Consider the following 19060-nt stretch of genomic DNA (forward strand, 5'->3'; position numbering starts at 1 on the left):
TGCCCGCTACTTGGCTCGCCGCTGATGCGAGCTTCTCGAGACCGACTTCGTAGCGACGTTTCATTCGAATTACAGTGCCCTGTTTAGCGCCCGGATTGAAGTAAAGCTCGGCGAAGACGACGTGCGTCGCCGCCTTCAAGTGAAGCCCTAGGGATGAAATGTAAAAATATTATGACGTAATTTTGTAACGTCATACCGTGTCGGCTGCTTTGAGACTCAGAAGTGCTACAGTGATCTTTGAATTCGTCGCGCAAAGCAGGCGTGACAGAGATAAAGAGTACGGCACACGAAATATCTAAACGTTCCGTGTGAAGCGTGCAGTGTAATTGTACACTTATCCGAACCTATGGACTGACGTGGCAAGAATGGCAAGAAATGTGCTGACCTTGATCATTAAAGTCCAATATTATGCGCCCTGACGTCATGAAAATGGCAGCGTAGCACAGACTCGTTTAATCGTTCATGGACCTTTTCATATTGATTTGCACATTTTCCAGAGGCACAAAATAGTACATAGTCGAGGCACGTGTCTTCTAGCTGCTGTCCCGTATTAGTGTTCGCGGACACTAAGAAAACGTTCGATATGTCGTCGTCGCGGCCGCGAAAACGGTCCCACCAGTCGCTCGATTCGTCGGATCATCGAGATGAATCCGTAGCCATGTCGTACGAAGAGCTTAGTGGCGATCATTCGCAGCACAGTGAAGCGACGAGGGTAAAACGAATGAAATGGAGCTTTGAGATGTCTTACGAAGCGATTATAAAGCGATCGGAATCAGAAAACGGCATAATCGAGCGATTGGAACTAAAAAACTTTATGTGCCATCGTTTTTTGGAACTCGAACTCAATCCTCAAGTAAATTTCATCATTGGAAAGAACGGAAGTAAGTGAGGCCCCTTTTGGGGAACGAGCGAGCCTATCAATTCATTGTGTATTTATAAAAGGTGGAAAAAGTGCTGTTATGCAAACGACGGGAGAATGCTTTACGTTCGATCCGGCGAACGCCGGATCGCGTCTTCTTCCTTCGAGCGTCGTTTTACTTCTTCTCGCTTCTTTTCTCGGGCTCTTCGATCGACGTTACTTCGGGATTCTAATCGTTCTTCTTTCCCTACTCGTCGTGAGAGGGCGTGGTCAGGCATAAACATCGACGTCAAAACGTGGACTCAAGTGATCGGAAGTCAATTGACTGGACTCAAAGTGGCGGACACTCAGAGAGCGTTTCATATGAATTCGTTCTTGTCGGAGAACGTTTCCGGGCTGGAAATGGTCGAACGAATTGCTAGTGGATTGGAAGCGTTTTTCGATCAAAAACAGAAGGCGGTTCAAGATCTCGCCGCGATGAAGCGGAATTATTGTATCAAGACTTTGAGAAAAGCGACTACTACGTCAGCCCTGACGATTCTTCTCGAACGGTCGCTCCCAATACGGATGGGTATTCGAACGGATTACAGTGACGCCCATTTTCCTAATTCTTTATTGCAAGCATCCTATTCGGAGTAAGAATAGAAACAAAACTTTAGGAATTTCAGTCTTATATGTGCGCGTGTTCTAGCGTTTTCAAACAGAAGGTTTCGTTCGATCCGAGTGTGATCAAACTCCCGGATGCTGTATCGAGAAGCGACGCTGGCGTCGCCGCCGCCGAAATCCGATGGACGAACGGTCTCGACGATCTCTTCAAGAAGAATTACCAAAACGACTCGTCGCTAAGGTACAAAAAATAATCCTATATTTTATATATTTATTAAATTTTAATTAATTAATTAATTAATTAATTAATAGGTGGCAATACTTTGCGACGACGCGTGGCATGATTCGCGTCTATCCTTCCTACGAATGGGGACGCAATTTCGCCGGTTTCCATCGCGACTACAGTGCACGCCACCATAAATTTCCAATTTTTCAGTCTCCTACCCCTTTACAAAAGGCCCTGCTAACGTAACTAAAATGTCATTAAATAGTTTAGGAGGTAATATAAATGTGATTGTGAAACTCTTCCGCCTAAAACGAAGAAGTTCTGCTATCAGCCAATCACGGACCAGTGTTCGTTCACATAATGTTCGCGCAATTTTGGTAAAGGGGTTAAGTGATTGTTACGTCACAGTCATACTATTGTGATAAAAAAATATTTCCATGTTGCTAGCCGTGCGCGCGTTAGGGTAGCATCGCTCTAATCGAAGCCAAATTCGAGACGAAATACTTTCGCCAAAAAGCATTTCTTCGTTAATGTCTATCAATGAGATTTTAAAATTGCCTTTCAGTGACCCCCTAAAATTTTGAAAAGAAAAATTTATAGTATCGTTATGGAGAAAAATGCACAAAAAGGAGCGTAGGTACGCAACCTAGAAACGGCCGTTTTTGCGAAAACAAGAAAATTTCGGAAACATTTCATTCAATGAAACGTTTTGAAATTTTCTCCAGTACATCAGCAGGCCTAAGCGATTTTTACCGGATACGCGAGAAGTCAGCAAAACGCGTTTTTGGGCGTGGCATCGCGAAAGTAATTTTTTCTCTAAACCGGCGGCTTCACTAGACCCGAAAGAACAAACGCTGTTAGGAGAAACAATCTCCTAAACTCATAGTAGCGCGAAAAGTGCCGCCGATGGCGAGACTTCATTTCGCGAGAAAAAACGCGCGCTAGTTGCGAAGTGGAAATTTATGGTGGCGTGCACTGTACGTTCTCTAATATAGGGAACCGTCTACAGATTTAAGATTAGGGACTACGTTCTCTAATATAGGGAACCGTCTAAAAATTAAATATTAGGGACTACGTTCTCTTGTATAGGGAACCCTCTAAAAATCAAAGATTAGGGACTACGTTCTCTATGATTCCCCGAACACCAGGGCGCGCGCGGGCTTCGCCCGCGCGCGCCCTGGTGGGAGGGTCTCTCAAACGTGATCGCCCAAAAACCAAAGTGTGTTTCTGTCTGTCTGTCGGTAACGCTCACGTCACAATCGCTCTTAGGCCAATCACACACACAGGTGCCTTTATGACATCACATTCATTGTGATGTCATACTCTCCCGTATTTTGAACAAAATGTACAGTACATAAAACGGTGACGTCACAGTATATAGGGACCCCGGATTGTGTTCAAAAGTTTTCAGGAACGTGTACGTTTATAAAGGGAACGCAGTAAAGGAGCACGTTGGGTTTGTCGTGCTGCGAGCGCAGCTCGCAGCACGCAAACCCAACTGCGAGCTGATAATGGGCCTCGTGACACGATCACCCAAAGGGGCAGAGGTTAGGGTTAGGAGAGGTATAGCTCTGTGTCACGCTTACATAAAGAGGCCAAATTGTAGGCTTTTGAGGAAAATAAAGCATGCCAACCCACGTGGTTAGGCAGTGCGATGCAAATTATGCAAAAAGGCTTTACAACAAGTAGAGTAATAAGATTGTGCTGGGGGTGTTCGGGGATCCCATGATGGCTCACAAAGGCCATCATTATCTAGTATAGGGAACCCTCTAAAAATCAAAGATTAGGGACTACGTTCTCTAATATAGGGAACCCTCTAAAAATCAAAGATTAGGGACTACGTTCTATAATATAGGGAACCGTCTAAAGATTAAAGATTAGGGACTACGTTCTCTAATATAGGGAACCGTCTAAAAATCAAAGTTTAGGGACTACGTTCTCTAAAATCAAAGATTAGGAACTACGTTTTCTAATATAGGGAACCCTCTAAAAATGAAAGATTAGGGACTACGTTCTCTAATATAGAGAACCGTCTAAAGATTAAAGATTAGGGACTACGTTGTCTAATATAGGGAACGCTCTAAAAATCAAAGATTCGACGTCCAGATAAGAGAGAGCGTCTTCGACTTTGCGTCATTGAAATTATTGCTACTTTTTTTGCTAGGCGGGCGACGCTTGTTGCTGGGGAGAGCTGGGGAGCCGGCTGAGTGGACGCCTGCGCTGCGCAGACTGAAACGACGGCGTCAATAACTAACGAAAGTTCGAACATTTTTACTTTTATTTATTTGACGTTTTTTTCTTACGTGCGCGTGCGGAAGACTCGGTTGCGACACGCTGAGAGAAATTTTCGTTGCAACGAGAGGGGTCCCCGCTAGCGCTGGAGGCTTACGCGAACGGTTGCGAGCCGATTTGAGGCGCCTGGTATTGCACTTCGCTCGGAAACGACTCGAACGAGCGTGCTGTCGATCGCCGGATGGGGTTGGGCCATGGGGAAAGCGAGGCGTCGGAAAAACGGGCTTCGCCTTCTTCGGGTCGCTTGCGTTTAATCGATGCCGTACCTAGACGCGGAGAAGCAAAGCGACGCGAGATCGCGTGGATTCGAACGGATTTCGGAACTCAACCAAAAACCTGTATCACACCCCGTATGCCACGTGTAAACTCACATTGCAGGACGTAGACGTTGGAGAAAGGGGGCCCCTCACAAGAAATACAAACTCCTATGCTTGCTCACCCGAAGAGCAAAATAATCGAAGTAGGGTCTACGCTACCTGTAGAATCGTCGTCTTCGGACAGAGGCTCCATGTCCCATTCCTCTCCCGTGTCCCATATGTAAAAACATAACTCTCACCTTTTACTAGCAAATTTATAAGATATGTTTGCAAAGAGGACTTGACTTGCCTAATATTAGCATTGCCAGAGACTTGTCATTTTAGTGTCGTCACCGCCTCACGTGACGGGAGGTCTCGTGCCTTATTGAGCTTTTCTCGATCATGTAAAACAAACATTACAGTATGCAGACGGCTTTAAATCGGCACGGAAGACTCGATTCTACCGATGCAAACGGATGGGAAGTTGGGAACAGCAAACGTAACCTGGGATACGGGAACCCTCTAAAGATTAATTAGCGATAATCGTGTTTTTTTGTTTAATTAATGACGCTTAGCTCATACAAAGACGAACTAAATCTTTTAGAAGTAGCTAACGAATTTGTTACGGATATAATAATGAAAGTAGGCTAAGATTTTTCGGAAAATTTAAATTCTGAGTGAGCTAATCAAAAACCTTGTCTTGAATGAGCGTGGTAAAAAAATTTCGCGCGCGCAATGCGCGCGAAAATGCCGGAAAAACTTCAAAAATGCCCTCCGGCCCTGCTGTGACAGTGTCTGGCTCATCGTCGCCATCCTCGTGGTCGTTACCCATTCGCAGAACTCTACGGCCCAACCGACGACGGCCACGAACATAACGAATAATCCGGCTACGATTGCTCCGGCCACGAATGCCAAAACTCCGGACTAAAACAACGGGACGCCTCAGACTAACAACTCGATGCCGAAAACGACGATTCTGCCACCGAAAACGACGATTCTGCCGCCGAAAACGACGCCGGGCTTTCCTCAGCGTGTCTACGAGCCCCTTGAATATGGAATGAAATGTCTCCATGCCAATCAGATGGCAACATTTGACGTAATAGTCGTCAGCCGACAGCTCCCCGTGCAAGAACGATCCTGACCACAACTTGAGCGTCTTCATCTTATCCTCGTCGTTTTGCAGCACGCAAAACAACGTGTCCTTAGTAACGACGCCTTTGTCGTTCTTTTCAGTGGAAGATGGTGGTGCGGACTGAAAACCTCGCGGTGGGAGTACCTTTCTCACAGGCTTTTCTATCCCAGGTGGTGCTGAAGGACGAAGGCTCGGATGGTCTCTATCATTTACAACGGGAACAGGACGCCATGAACTATAAAATCCAACTCCAAACGCAGCAGCTGCAGCAGCCTTTTCAACAGGAACATTGACATTTGCACCAAGAGCGGGAAAGTCTTCGCCACTCAAATCAGTCTTAACACTAACATTTTCCTTCACTTGTTCATCATGAAATCCATTAAGCAATGGAGCAGCTGAAGCTTTTTTATCTGTCAACAATTTAGCACTAGTCTCATTTTCATCATGAAATCCGTTTGGCAATGCAGTGTCAGAAGAAGCACGAGCATCAGGCTTCTTATCCAAAGATGGAACGTTTCTGGCAGTGGACGGCTTAGCCTTAGCTTTCCCGTTTTTCATCTCACCACTGCTTTCAACTAAAGGCATTTCCTCTCCTCTTTCTTTTGTCTTTAATTGAATCGGCTTCATGCCAATTTCTTCCTTCAAAATCTTCTTCACTTTCTTTAGCTCGTGCTTCCGTTCCTGCCTCGCTTCCTCCCTCACCTCCCTATCAATCTTTTTCTTCATTGCCACTTTGTTACCCCTCATCTGATTTCCTTTCTCCTTTCCTCTGCCCGATCTCTCCTCGTTCGCAAACTCCCTCCGCCGCAACGTCGTTCCAGTCCCACGGCGATCATTAAAACTGACTTCGACAGGCAAAATCCTCATAATGCGAGCCTCCTTTCCCCCTTTGACGTGCTCCCTCGCCACGTGCGCCCTAAGCTGCATCTCATTGCGAAAAACACTCGCGAACGGCTCCCTCGCGCACGTCCCGACCTCGCAGACGTAATGCGCCTCCTTGCAGTGCCGTCTCAACTCGACGAAATCCTTATAGTAATCCTGCCCGCCGTCCTTCTCGCAAATGCAGCAGAAGAAGTGATCCCTGCGCAAGTGCGTCAACAAATCGTCGTCGTCGAAATAACGCCGATCGCAGAAACGGCACAGCGGATGAGCCGTATACGACGAAGCGTCCGGACCGTCGCCGCCGCCGCGACGATTGTGTCGCGCGAGTTCGTCGCGCGTGTACGAGATTCGTTCGTTGGTGAAGAGCGTCAAGTGCTTTTCGCACAATAGACAGTAGCGACGATCGTGTTCGGCGCGCACGTGACGTTTGAGTTGGGCGAACGTCGGCGCTTGATGATCGCACTCCGGACAGGGATGATCGAGAAGATGATGGCACGCGTTGCGAATGTCGTCGCTTTGCGGATAGGCGTCGCCGAGACGGGGATCGCGTTGAAACGATGCGACGTCGACGAAGGAGTCGTAGTCGCGAATTTTTCGCGTGAGAACGGGCTAGAGACAAAAGACTATTTCGGTTTTCTTCTTCGAAGGCGTGTTTTCTCTCACTTTCGGTAGTTCTTGACGACAGACGGGGCAGTTGTCGTCGTCGACGAGAATTCGGAGACGGACGAAGCATCGGTGGCAGAAGGGGTGATTGCACGGGCCCACGGCGAAGAAGGGTAGTCTGGATACCCGACCCTCTCGCTCGGGGAGGAGAAGGGTCTGGTGAAATGCGCACCCTCTACTTGTGTTTCGGGGCGTGTCCCGCAGCGCTCACTGCGGTACAATCAGCGAGCTTGACTTACGATGTCGCGTTCGAGTCTCTGGGCTTTAGACGAAGTTGAGAGTGCTGTCTCGGAGTCCGCTCTCCAACCCTTCTCTTCGTCCGGAGCAGTTCGCGGCCGCAGTCCAGAGCCCTAGATAATCAATGATTATCTAGGGCTCTGCCGCAGTCGACGTGATGACGTAAATAATTGGCTGTAATTGGTAGTGCGAGAGGGTCGGGTATCTAGTCTGGAGGCCAGACCCTCGCTCAGGGAGGAGGAGGGTCTGGTGTAATGCGCACACTCTACTTGTGTCTCAAGCCAATTACAGCCAATTATTTACGTCATCACACGACAGCGACTGCGGCCGCGAACTGCTCCGGACGAAGAGAAGGGTAGCCAAGTTGGAGAGCGGACGCCGAGACAGCACTCTCAACTTCGTCTAAAGCCCAAAGACTCGAACGCGACATCGTAAGTCAATTAGCTACGAGGTCACCTGACCTCGAGGAAGCTCGCTGATTGTACCGCAGTGAGCGCTGCGGGACACGCCCCGAAACACAAGTAATGCGCATTACAGACCCTCCCTGAGCGAGGGTCTGGCCTCCAGACTAGACTACTCCCGGGCACCCTTTCTTGATCTTCTCTCGCGTCTTCTTTTTTCTTCCCGCAAGCTTCCTGCTTCTTTTCTATTTCGTGGTCCCTTCTCTCGCGAGCAGCAGTTCCTCGTTTCTCTTCCCCCTTTCCGTCTGTCTACAATGACGTCACAAGCATGTGACCGCCGCCATTTTAGATGAGCTCTCCTGCCTCGAATCTTTAGTTTCGCTTCTTCGGCAGTAGCTCGAAAGCTTCTGTAGATGTAGCTAGACTAGGTTATCGAGCGCTTAAAGCGCAACTTAGCTCTTAGGAGGCTAAACGAATGTGGGCGTTCCTCTCATTCTCGCGTAATTAGCCCTTTCTCACCCCAAACAGAAGCTATTGTTTTCGCATCTAGTAGTGTTATGACGTAATAAATTCGCTACGTTTTCGCTTGAGATGCGAAAATGAATTTTTTGCTCATTGATTTCTCGGAAAATGACAAAAATTGTGATGTTGGCCTAATTTTAAACGGAGAATTTGTTTATAAAAATAACAACTAGCTCAGAAAGAGATTTAGAGACTCTTTCTAAGAACGCTCGTCCTTCGTTGCGTGGGCGAGGTCACAATGTATCCCGCATTGTAGACAGACGGATCTCCGCTCTCGCGGGGTCTTTTTATTCAAGCTCCCGCAAACTGAAATAACCGCAAACCCTTCACCGATTTATCCGTCAACATGCGTCAAAAGCTCCACCTCCCTAAAACTCTCTATTAGGAAAAATGGAAAAAATGGAAGAATTACTGAAAAGAATCGAAAGATTAGAGAAAGAAAAAGAAAAAAACGAAATATTAGAAAAAGAAAACAAAAAATTCGCAAAAGAAAACGAAGAATTGAAGAAACGAATGCACGCAGTGGAATTGGCAAAGGATGTTGCTGAGGTGACAGAGCTACTTCGAGATGTGGATCTATCCCAGACAAGTGAGTATTGTCTTATTGGAAAGTTTTATTAGTAGCGCGTCTTGTTTTCTAGGTGCCTCAGTACTGACTGTATCAGGTATAGAATGCTGTAATTGTGCATGCCACGCATGACCTTCTGTACAGAAGCGTCAGCGATGGGAAGAGTTATTCATCACTATGAAAGTAATATGGCGAAATTCAATGAATTAAAGCCTAAATTAGGTTATCATTTTTCATTCCTATTTTATCACCGTTTGAGTAACTCGTTACTTAGCTGCAGAATTCCTGACTGAAATCGAGCAGCAAGAATTGCGTGAATTGACCGCCACTCTGAAGTCAGGAAGTAATGTACCTGATATTGCTATGGCCGATTTTGTAAACAATCTTTGACGTTTCTATAGAAGAGAAGTACGTTGACATGCTTTCAAAAGTGAGCTGGTTTTTGTTTTTGGCATTCTATTTTATTTTTGTGTGTAGTCGAAGTGGCCTTCGACTATAGCAACTAACAACTTTGCTCGAGCCAGGTTTGCTGGAACAGAAATGCGAATTCCTGCATCTCTCTTCTGCGACGTCTTCAAAACGTATATGCCTCCAGAGATATCGGCCAGAGAAGAAGTTGACGATTCATTTTCGCGTCACTTTCAAAGGCTCCTATTTTACTCAAATTGTCAATACAAAGACAAGAAGGGAAAAATAGTCAAAGAGGAGATGAAACTTAATCTATCAATTGTGAAGCTTCTCTTATCTGGCGACATTGAAATAAGCGAGCAGGTCAAAGTGCAATCTTATGCTGTTGATGGTGCTGTCAAGTTCCTTGAGAAGAGCATCAAAGATTGGCTTTTTCATGCATTTCTGGAGTGCAAAATAGCCGTTGGCCAGGGTGATCCTCGTATTCAAGGAGTGGCTTATGTGAAGAATGCAGGTGATCCGATTGTTGCGGAGGTAATTTATGATCAATGAGTGAGAGTAAATTTACCGTCTGCGTCTCTCTGTAGGGTAAGGTCTGGTTATTACCTCCTTCTCTCGTCTTGGCATGGCGCGAGTTTGAGGTCGATATTTATGGGACAGTTACCCTTCAACCCCAGCATAGAGAAAAGAAAGGCGAAGTAGGAATTGCATGTTCGCACTTGGCACACTTCTCGCTAACGAATGCAGAAGTGGCGAAAGCCATGGTTTGTTGGCTAAAGGGAATGCTTGAGGAACTTAAACAAAAACGCGTGGAACCGGCTCGTCAGAAGTTCTCGTAACGGTGTGCACTGCCGCGGCGCCGGGTCAACGCGAAGAGCCATCTAGATCCCAATGTCGTTTGGTCGTCGTGGGGAATGGCCTGCCTCAAAGCGGGACAGTACGAAGCGGCCAGAGAAAAATTCGGCTACTGCTTCAACGTAAGATTTTTGTGCTGTATGCACCGATTTTACGCCAATTGCTTATGTATATGATAGAGACAGAAAGACGCGGGACAAAGGCAAGTATTAGTCAATGCCATCGTTGATCAAATTCGAAGCACTCCGTTCATCACTGCGGAACTGGTACCAAACCTATCTCAAATATTTTCTCTATTGTATATACGTCTTTAGGTGACCGACCCGGCGTCGGTCACTCACGCTATACGGGTAAAGGATTCTTTCTCTCTTGGGGTATGAAATAATTAAATTATTTGCATTCTAGCGTCCTGGATCGCCGACCAAGCTCGTTTTAACGAGTGCCGATACTACATCAAAGCCTACGGCAGCAACACTATGCTCGTGGAATTTTACGTTAGCTACAAGTTCATCAGTAAAGTCGGTCAGATTGTTCTTGATAAGGTAGAAGAAGTGATCTATTTTTTCGGCCTGATAGTATGAGTTTTTTGTTCTTTAGAGATGCACTCAAAGCGTATTTGTCAAAGGCGTTCTTCTTCCGTCATGCACTTTCACACAGTTGCTTTGGCAAGCTGCAGGAAGAAATGCTCGTGGCCGACTGGTCATTAGAAAAATGGGAGAAATATCTGACGGCAAGCTGTCAGTATCTGACGCAGAAGCGACTGTTTGCCGTTCTGTACAAACTCCAACTTTTCATGAAAAGTAAGTAAAAGAACGCGAGAGAGACTGAGAGCCAATGTTTTTTCTTAGGACGACTACATTCGCGCTTCGTTTACATGCATCAATTTCTTTACGGGCGAAGCGGGACGACCGAGCAATCAACTTGACGTTTATCCGCGTCTACATCATCTAGAAAAGGCGCTTTCTCATCTGGAAAAGTATACATTGCAGAGTATCGCGGCATTGAACCGATGCGTTCTCGACCCGGCTTCATGCAAAAAAGCAGTCTCTTATAACCGGTAGCGTATACGACGTTGCAGATCCGAGCGAAGAACAAACGGACTCGAGGTCCGGCTTTCGACTCAGCCCTTCACTTGGGTAAGCGGTTTCCAGGGGAGATTCTAAGCCAATTTCGCGTCATTTTCTGACACTTTCATTACTGACGCTTACTTCTTTGTTTCAGAGATGCGAAGCGGCATTCCCATGTGTTTCGAATTCAGATTGAAGTGACGAAGTATTTGCACGAGTGCGGCGTCCTCGCCGAAGTTGCCTATCAGACATCAAAAGGCCGACGCGATCTGCCAGCGACTCTGTTTGGATCGTCCAATGCCAAGTCAACTGTAGCATCGCAGGTTTGCCAGCGAAGACGAGGCCTGAGAGTCCATGTTTTACTAGTGTTTCCTTCAGGTTTTATTAGCCAGCCAAAATATTGAGAATGGATTCAAACTGGCTTTCACACTGATACAGGTATGTTTTACTTGGGATCTACTGCAAACCTTTGTTCAAGTTTTCTCTCAGGACATTCGTCTGAATGCCAATAAAATTTACTCATACGTCAGTCGAAGCTTTGCCAAGCTGAGGCGCTTGCGTCAAGTGGAGCAGCTGTTGTCATGCGTCAAGAAAAGCGGACTAAACGACTGGCGATGCCAAGAAGAAATTTTGATGTCGTGCATCAAGGTCTTGGCGGAAGACGTGGAGTACAGATTAATTAGTTATTTGCAGATGAAAAATGCCGAGAGGTTTATTGAAATGCTTACGAGTGACGACAACAAGGTGCTTTTATAGATAAAGTGTATATACGTAAACTTTCATTTTCTTTGTCAACCGCTACAAACGATGTGTGGCTGCTAATCACGCTAGCGCTGGTGCTCAGCTTTACGATGGCCTCCTTGTCCGACTTGACTGCGCTGCCAAGTTGCTTCTTTACAAAATTTTTGTCAATCAAATCACTTTCGACGTCTTTGATCAGTGATTTGATTGCAAGCTGGTGAACAGCTTTTCCTCCTCCACTACTTCCACTCGGTTTCACTTCAAAATCAATAGACAGCTCAAGATTCTCCGTTCCTATGTACCCTTTGAGTGACGCGGAGCCTTTTAGGTCACCTACTCGTGGAAGGTCAATGAGAAAGCCGTAAATGATGAGACAATCTCCGCTAAACACCGGAGGAACTTTTGACGGAGTTTGAACGAGTTTGCTTTCCCCGGGTAAGGACCAGTTGATGTGAACGTCGGAAACTGACGGAGCCAAAGCACGCTTTAGCATTCTCATAACCTATAATAGGAAAACAGACATGAAATCATCTCATCCCCTTGTTTGATAATGACAATTCACACCTTGGGCTGCATTCGTTCTCCTGATTCAATGAATTCAGTTGAAGCGCCTGATCCGATCCCAACAGAGAAACACCTACAACACCGAATTTGTCATCTGACATCATAACTCCAAAGTCATTACAGCTTACCTGGCTTTGTGAGCATTCTTCTTTACTTCTTCTATCACACCGTATGTATTGGATACGGCCCCATCTGTGAGTACAAAAATCTGCTTTGGAAGACCTTTCACAGATGGCATCTTGAAGATCTCTTGGAGGGGTGCTAGCAATACTGTTCCGCCGAGATTAGCGTGAAGACTTTTCGTGTGCTGCATCGCCTTGTCTAGATTGCCCTGATTATAGGCAACGCTCTCTTTAAACAACTTCTCGTGGCTCGATCCGAATCCCACGATATTGAAATAGCAATCGTCGGGTATGCTCTTCAGAAACAACATCATCGTTTCTTTGGCAGCCACTCATGGTACCACTTCGATCTATAACGAAGATCAGTTCGCTCACTGCATCCGTTGTACTGAAATGAGGAAAGTAGTTCAGCGTCACTGCTGGATCAGACAGAAGAGCGACGCCGCCCTCCGCTCCCATCTCAACAACAGCATGCGGTTGGTGAGCGTTCTTTGGCTTGATGGTCACAACCACGTCTTTGTCGAATCTGTGTTCTTCGGCCAATCGAACTAGCGTTACGCTATACCCATCGTCGTCTACTGGTACAGCATGTTCAGTCGTCAGTTGATGAGTCGGCGACGTGACGCCGTCGACATCGGCTTCAATTCTCATTTCAAAGGAGAGTGTGTAAGGAATCGCTGAAGCCGGCAGATACGTCACGCCCGTCGTCGGATTCGTCGATTCGGCTGGCTTCGATGACGCTGCGTGATAAGGCGGTGTTAGAACGGATGGAAGATTGAAACGAACCGAACTGAACAAACAAATATAATTAATTAAATCATCGACTTTATCTGTTGCTAAATATCTTTTCTACCCGTCGTGTTCTGTCGGCAATTCCATTATGAACGTTATCATCTCGACCGTCGCTTTCTTCTTTGGTGGAAGATTTGCGACGCTCACCGTGAAAATGTCGTGACGGACCGATTCCATAAGAAAAGCCGATTGACCGCTTGCGATTGCATCGTCATACGCTTGCTTCGCTTCTTCTTTCTCTTTCATTATCCCGACGATCTTTCTGTCCGTCGATTAGAGCCGTGAAATCGACGACAGTCGACGATTCGTCGAGAGGAAACGTAAAAACGGCTTCAACTGGGTTCCCTTCCTCGTTTTCGTACTCCAATCGAGACAGGACTCGAGCCGTGTATCCAATTACAGTGCTCTCGACTCTAACCGATCGCAGGGGAATCGGAGAGCCGCCGCTCTTCTTGCATAGACCACACGGCATGAGAGGTTCAGAGGCTTGCGCAGTGCAACATCCTGTCACGTCAGATACGGCCTACACACACAGAATGAGATCTAATAAGCAAAACGAATAATTAGCTTGCAATTTGCAGCGCAGTGCCTGTCATGAGCATGCAGTTTGTCATTAGAAGAGCTTTTGAGCTGCTTTCATCCAATCTTCCCACGTTGTTTGCTTCGGGAGCTTGTGCTTCTTAGCCCACTTTGTTGTAGCCTTGTTTGCCATTAGCTCCCATTTCGTCTTTGAAGCTTGCGCACGTGACCTCCAGCTAAGTCAGAACGATGGCCGTTGCCCAGATGCTCTTGCACACAGCAGACGATCCCTTTCCAAACGGCGAGAGAGCATCCAAATCTTTAACAGATTTGCTGACGAGACGAGCGACGGCAACATCAAGCGGCCATGCACCTGACGCCTGCTGCAATGACACAATTGTTATAAATGCATCATCGGCTGTTTTCTCCACTGACGCTTTCGCCTTCTTAGGAAATTGAAACGCTTTATGCTTTATGCTCCTTCTTCTTCTTCTCCCCCTTCTCCTCTATCTCTATCTCTTCATCGTCATCAGACCACTCTGAATCATCATCATCATCCAAAACAGCAGCAGCCCTTCGAAGCCTCAAACTGTTCAACGCGGATCCTCCAGCCACGTAATTCCTGGCATCTATAATCCTCCTCCTCCTCCTCCTCCTCAGCGACCGGAATACGCCTTAGATTCGTGCTTCCCGCCACCGGCTCATCGTTTCCTTCATCGACAGCTACAAACGATGTGTGGCTGCAAATCACGCTAGCGCTGGTGCTCAGCTTTACAATTGCATCCTTGTCCGACTTGACTGCGCTGCCAAGTTGCTTCTTTACAATATCTTTGTCAGTCAAATCACTTTCGACGTCCCTGATCAGTGATTTGATTGCAAGCTGGTGGACAGCTTTTCCTCCACTACTTCCACTCGGTTTCACTTCAAAATCGATAGACAGCTTGAGATTCTCCGTTCCTATGTATCTTTTGAGTGACGCGGAGCCTTTTAGGTCACCTACTTGTGGAAGATCAACGAGAAAGCCATAAATGATTAGACGATCGCCGCTGAACACCGGAGGAACTTTTGATGGAGTTTGAATGACTTTGCTTTCCCCAGGTAAGGACCAGCTGAAGTGAACATCTGAGAGTGATGGAGCCAATGAGCGCTTCAGCATTCTCATTACCTACAGGAAACCAAATATGTGAAGTGTCACCCTAATTAATACCGTAGTGAGAATTTATACCTTAGGCTGCATTCGTTCGCCAGCTTGAATAAATTCACTTGAGCCTTTACCAGCTTTGGCTATTCCTTTCACGAGTTCAGTTGAAGCGCCGGATCCAATTCCAACAGAGAAACGCCTGCAAAAACAAGGCAATTATTTCAAAATGAACATTGACTGGAAAGACAGTACCTAGCTTTGCGAGCATTCTTCTTCACTTCTTCAATGACATGTATTGGATACGTCCCCGTCAGTGAGTACAAAGATCTGCTTTGGAAGACCTTTCACAGATGGCATCTTGAAGATCTCTTCGAGAGGTGGCAGCAATTCTGAGATCGGCTCGTATGCTTTTTGTGTGCTGAACGGCCTTGTCTAGATTTCCCTGATTATAAACAACACTCTCTTTGAACAGCTTCTTGTGGCTCGATCCGAATCCCACGATATTGAAATAGCAATCGTCGGGAATTCTCCTCCTCCCCGAGCGAGAGGGTCGGGTATCCAGACTACTAGTTTCGAGCCTTGCGATCGCAACGGTATGCGAGTTTCGGCCCGAAATCGCTTCCACAGCGAGAAAACGTTCGTCGAAAATGACTACACGGTCGCGGAAAGACATGCGCGTAGGATAGTCTGGAGGCCAGACCCTCGCTCAGGGAGGAGGAGGGTCTGGTGTAATGCACACTTTACTTGTGTTTCGGGGCGTGTCCCGCAGCGCTCACTGCGGTACAATCAGCGACCTCGAGGTCAGGTGACCTCGTAGCTAATTGATTTACGATGTCGCGTTCGAGTCTTTGGGCTTTAGACGAAGTTGAGAGTGCTGTCTCGGCGTCCGCTCTCCAACCCTTCTCTTCGTCCGGAGCAGTTCGCGGCCGCAGTCGCTGTCGTGTGATGACGTAAATAATTGGCTGTAATTGGCTTGAGACACAAGTAGAGTGTGCGCATTACTCCTCCTCCCTGAGCGAGGGTCTGGCCTCCAGACTAGAAGAAGGGCGACTCGTCGCAACACAGACCACACGTCATTTCCTTTACGGGCGATTTTGGACTTTCTGGGTCTTTCGGATTAGAAGATATCGATACCTGAAGTTGAATTTGCTTCGGCGGCATCGTGAAGAAAAAAGGGTTTCACACGTAATCCGTAGCGCACGTCGACAAGAACTCTCCCGAATGTGACGTCACTTGAGAGTAAAGATATACCGGTACTGGGTTCTGCTCACGTGCTCAGTAATAATAGGAGTTACACACGGGAAGGGGTTCTTCGAGTGTAGCGAGCTTCTCGTGAATTTGTTTCGCAGAATTCCGAGACAGAGACTATATGAACTGTGCGAATTTGAAGTTTTGTGCGGTACAAGTCGTAGCTACGGAAATTTGTGAACGTCAAAGCGTCAGTGACACGTGACGAGAAAAAGCCTGATTTGGAAATACCTACTAAAACTTGGCTATTGTTTGTCGCCGTGAAACAAGCGAATTTCGACGAAATGAAACGATTGCTCGACCTCAAAGGCGACGTTCATCACGACCACGTACGAAAAGAGATAAAAAATCGCGACGTCATATATAAAAGGAGGATTTTGATTGTAGAACGGGCTGAGCGTAGTGGTCTCTCTATACCTACGTCGACTAACACCTCTAAATCATTGATTGCTCTTTTCCTACTATAGTACGGTTGGACGCCGCCGCACTGGGCCTGCTGGGCGGGACACCCCGATTACGTGCAAGGTAAAGAGGGGGAAAATGAGATGGGACCGGATCCCTCGTGAGACGACGCCCCCGCTTCTCGTCGGAGCGCCGCTCCGATCGGCGGCGGCGACGGCGACGCCCGCGCGCGGACGCATGTCGTAAACAGGATCGCGCGCACGCGAGCGTTTGACACAGAGTCCCGACGTCGATACGAGCCATATTTGGCGCGCCGGTGAAAACAAGTCGCGCGCGCGTGACGGGGTGTTCGCGGCACGCGCGATTGGGGGACCGTGTTTTCGGGCCTCCTCGAAATCATAACAAGATTGAAGTGCGTCTCACGCCCCCACTTTTTCAAATAGATCGACGCGAATTGCGTTCACGGAGCGGCGATCAACGGCCACGCGAACGTCATTCGCGTCTTGGCTCAATCGTCCAAGTGCGATTTCAACGTGCAGAGAAAGGTGTGTATGGGAAGTATTTGAACTTTTCGATTGTTCTATTCTTTTTCTGTGGGGAGAAAGGATGGCTGGGCTCCTATACATCTGACGTCGCATAACGGTCACTATAAAATCGTCGAGATACTTCTCGCCGCCTGAGCGCCCATCGACATGCCACACAAGGTAAATAAATTCCCCCTTCGATGCTCCCACATGTAAACAAGTGGGTTTTTTTCTTCTTAAGTTTGGTTGCACGCTCTGCATGACTCTGTCCAGTGGGGTCAAAAGCGGATCGTGCGGCTTCTCTTGGAGACCGATTGTCGTGTGACGGCGAAAAACAACGTAAGTGCCGCCGCCACCGCACGTTTCCGGCCTCCCTCTACCCTCCGGTCGCATCTATCTAATCGGTCGCCTTCTAGAAGAACAAACACACTCCACTGGATATGGCGAAGCTCGAAGGGCAAAGGGAAATTGCGCAACTTCTCGACGCCGGAATAAATGTAAGGGAGGGTTCGTTACGTGGGCCTCTAGGGCGAAAACGTCGGAATGTGTGAAACATTAGTCCAACTCCCCCGGAATGTCTCTGTTAACGTGTCTGTTTGCGTCGCCAAATCGGCACCCTTTCTAATCATATCTCCCTAGCCCCCAAGGCGAGTCCTAATCTCGATATAGATAGATAGTACATGCGCCCCACACACGCGCGTAGAACCTCAACCTCGACTATAATAGTAGAGACGATTAGTCAAGTCTCTCAAATGGAAACATAGTCAGTTCATACTTTGATACCGCAAACACACTCTAGCAGGGACATAACGAAACGACCGTCTTCTCTAAACCTCGGATGTATCCTACGGCGGGAAGCGACCTTCCTACGCTCCACCTAATCAAATTCTATACATTCCGGTTTAAACTAGAACGGACGCTATTAATACTTTGAGATCGGTCACTCATCTGTTTCCCTATTAATTATTTATCTTTTCTAGGCAAAGGAAACGACTCCCGAGCTCGCTAGCAAGTGGTCGGACGTGCGCAAACTACTCTTCGTCAACGAAGACGGAAAGCTCAAGTTCAACCACTCGGAGAGCAAGTGGAAGTGGAAAAAGCGCATGGAAGAGACGTGCGAAACGTATCGACGTTCGAGTCAGGAAAAAATTGAGAACGTCGAACGCCAATCGGCGGAGCGCGTCGACGCAACCGTGCGCCAATGCGACGCGAAAATCGACGAAATTAAACAGGAGTGCGCGCGTCGTATATCGCAACTCGAGCAATGACTCCAAGAAAAGGAACGCGATCTCGTCGAAACGATCGAACGACGTCGAGAAATGTAACGTCGCGCCGCCGATCGGGCGGTGCGACGAAACGGGACGACAAGCGCGCCGAAATTTCCGCTTACGTCGAAATATCGTCGCGTCGGTCACGTGTGCTTGCCCGCTTAGAATTTAATTATAAACGCTTCAGAATTATTTTCGCTTTAAGAATGAACTCGATGCTTTTCTACCCCTGGCGGGGCTTATTCGTCGTGTAATTAATAATTCATTGGATTCGTCTAGCGCGCGCCGCGTCTCTCTGCTGAAAAAATATTTCGCGGGCTCTATCGTATAACGCTTGGTCGTATTTGAGGTTTTCTCGTACGATGGGATCGTGCTTTAGTTCGTTTATCAATGCGGAGCGCGTTTCTGTCACGTCCGAGTCGGCTATCGCCGCGTTTTCCCGCTTTTTTGCGCACGCTACGAAATCGATCCCGTATACTTCGGTCATCAAATGTTCGAGCAAGCCAATAACCGCGAAACGATTCGACAGATCATCGACTATAAATCTAGCAAACTCGTTCAAGCGAAACGCGTCGCGTTCCATGAGCGCTCGCTGTCGAAAACAACACGGCTCCTTGGCCCATTGATCGACACGTGACAGACTAGATAATGATGGCCTTTCGTGAACCATCATGGGATCCCCGAACACCCCCAGCGCATTCTTATTACTCTAAGTTTTGTAAAGC

General features: G+C 47.3%; 3 protein-coding genes, 2 long non-coding RNA genes and 1 pseudogene across 5 annotated transcripts; 3 read left to right on the forward strand and 3 right to left on the reverse strand.

Moving 5' to 3' along the window:
• The first annotated feature begins 555 nt into the window (after positions 1-555).
• On the forward strand, positions 556-2002 carry LOC136187937 (uncharacterized). Its single transcript, XR_010670043.1, has 5 exons — positions 556-712; positions 764-881; positions 943-1494; positions 1551-1706; positions 1778-2002. It is a non-coding gene; the product is annotated as an uncharacterized lncRNA (long non-coding RNA).
• A 3164-nt stretch (positions 2003-5166) lies between these two features.
• LOC136188458 (E3 ubiquitin-protein ligase ZNF598-like) lies at positions 5167-7623 on the reverse strand. The gene is made up of 5 exons (XM_065976190.1): positions 7507-7623; positions 7196-7306; positions 6957-7112; positions 5263-6902; positions 5167-5203 (listed from the first exon to the last, which is right to left on the reverse strand). Exons 1-5 carry the CDS (start codon positions 7621-7623, stop codon positions 5167-5169), a joined length of 2061 nt encoding a protein of 686 aa, XP_065832262.1.
• Positions 7624-8402: 779 nt separating this feature from the next.
• On the forward strand, positions 8403-9931 carry LOC136188459 (uncharacterized). Its single transcript, XM_065976191.1, has 7 exons — positions 8403-8705; positions 8758-8781; positions 8829-8906; positions 8959-9027; positions 9086-9114; positions 9162-9626; positions 9680-9931. The coding sequence occupies exons 1-7, from the start codon at positions 8507-8509 to the stop codon at positions 9929-9931; spliced, it is 1116 nt and encodes a 371-aa protein (XP_065832263.1). The 5' UTR covers positions 8403-8506.
• Positions 9932-11713: 1782 nt separating this feature from the next.
• On the reverse strand, positions 11714-13705 carry LOC136187885 (von Willebrand factor A domain-containing protein 5A-like). Its single transcript, XM_065975600.1, is given in 6 exon segments — positions 11714-12257; positions 12320-12392; positions 12448-12768; positions 12770-13231; positions 13295-13500; positions 13502-13705. Coding segments are annotated over 6 exon segments (1785 nt in total). The 3' UTR covers positions 11714-11738.
• A 559-nt stretch (positions 13706-14264) lies between these two features.
• Positions 14265-15287, reverse strand: LOC136188024 (uncharacterized). Its single transcript, XR_010670079.1, has 3 exons — positions 15146-15287; positions 14978-15092; positions 14265-14917 (listed from the first exon to the last, which is right to left on the reverse strand). It is a non-coding gene; the product is annotated as an uncharacterized lncRNA (long non-coding RNA).
• Positions 15288-16425: 1138 nt separating this feature from the next.
• Positions 16426-18618, forward strand: LOC136188460 (ankyrin-1-like; annotated as a pseudogene).
• Positions 18619-19060: the final 442 nt, after the last annotated feature.

This window comes from Oscarella lobularis, chromosome 6 (assembly GCF_947507565.1).
Source record: "Oscarella lobularis chromosome 6, ooOscLobu1.1, whole genome shotgun sequence".
Taxonomy (NCBI): domain Eukaryota; kingdom Metazoa; phylum Porifera; class Homoscleromorpha; order Homosclerophorida; family Oscarellidae; genus Oscarella; species Oscarella lobularis.

Excerpts from the sequence above, each read along its gene's own strand:
- LOC136188459 (XM_065976191.1), top strand. The coding sequence starts at position 8,507 with ATGGAAAAAATGGAAGAATTACTGAAAAGAATCGAAAGATTAGAGAAA. Across the intron at positions 8,907-8,958 it reads TGAATTAAAGCCTAAATTAG|CTGCAGAATTCCTGACTGAA; the intron begins GTTATCATTTTT and ends CTCGTTACTTAG. Across the intron at positions 9,627-9,679 it reads GTGATCCGATTGTTGCGGAG|GGTAAGGTCTGGTTATTACC; the intron begins GTAATTTATGAT and ends GTCTCTCTGTAG.
- LOC136188458 (XM_065976190.1), bottom strand. The coding sequence starts at position 7,623 with ATGTCGCGTTCGAGTCTTTGGGCTTTAGACGAAGTTGAGAGTGCTGTC. Across the intron at positions 7,307-7,506 it reads TCGCGGCCGCAGTCGCTGTC|GGCTCTGGACTGCGGCCGCG; the intron begins GTGTGATGACGT and ends TTGATTATCTAG. Across the intron at positions 6,903-6,956 it reads GTCGTCAAGAACTACCGAAA|CCCGTTCTCACGCGAAAAAT; the intron begins GTGAGAGAAAAC and ends TTTTGTCTCTAG.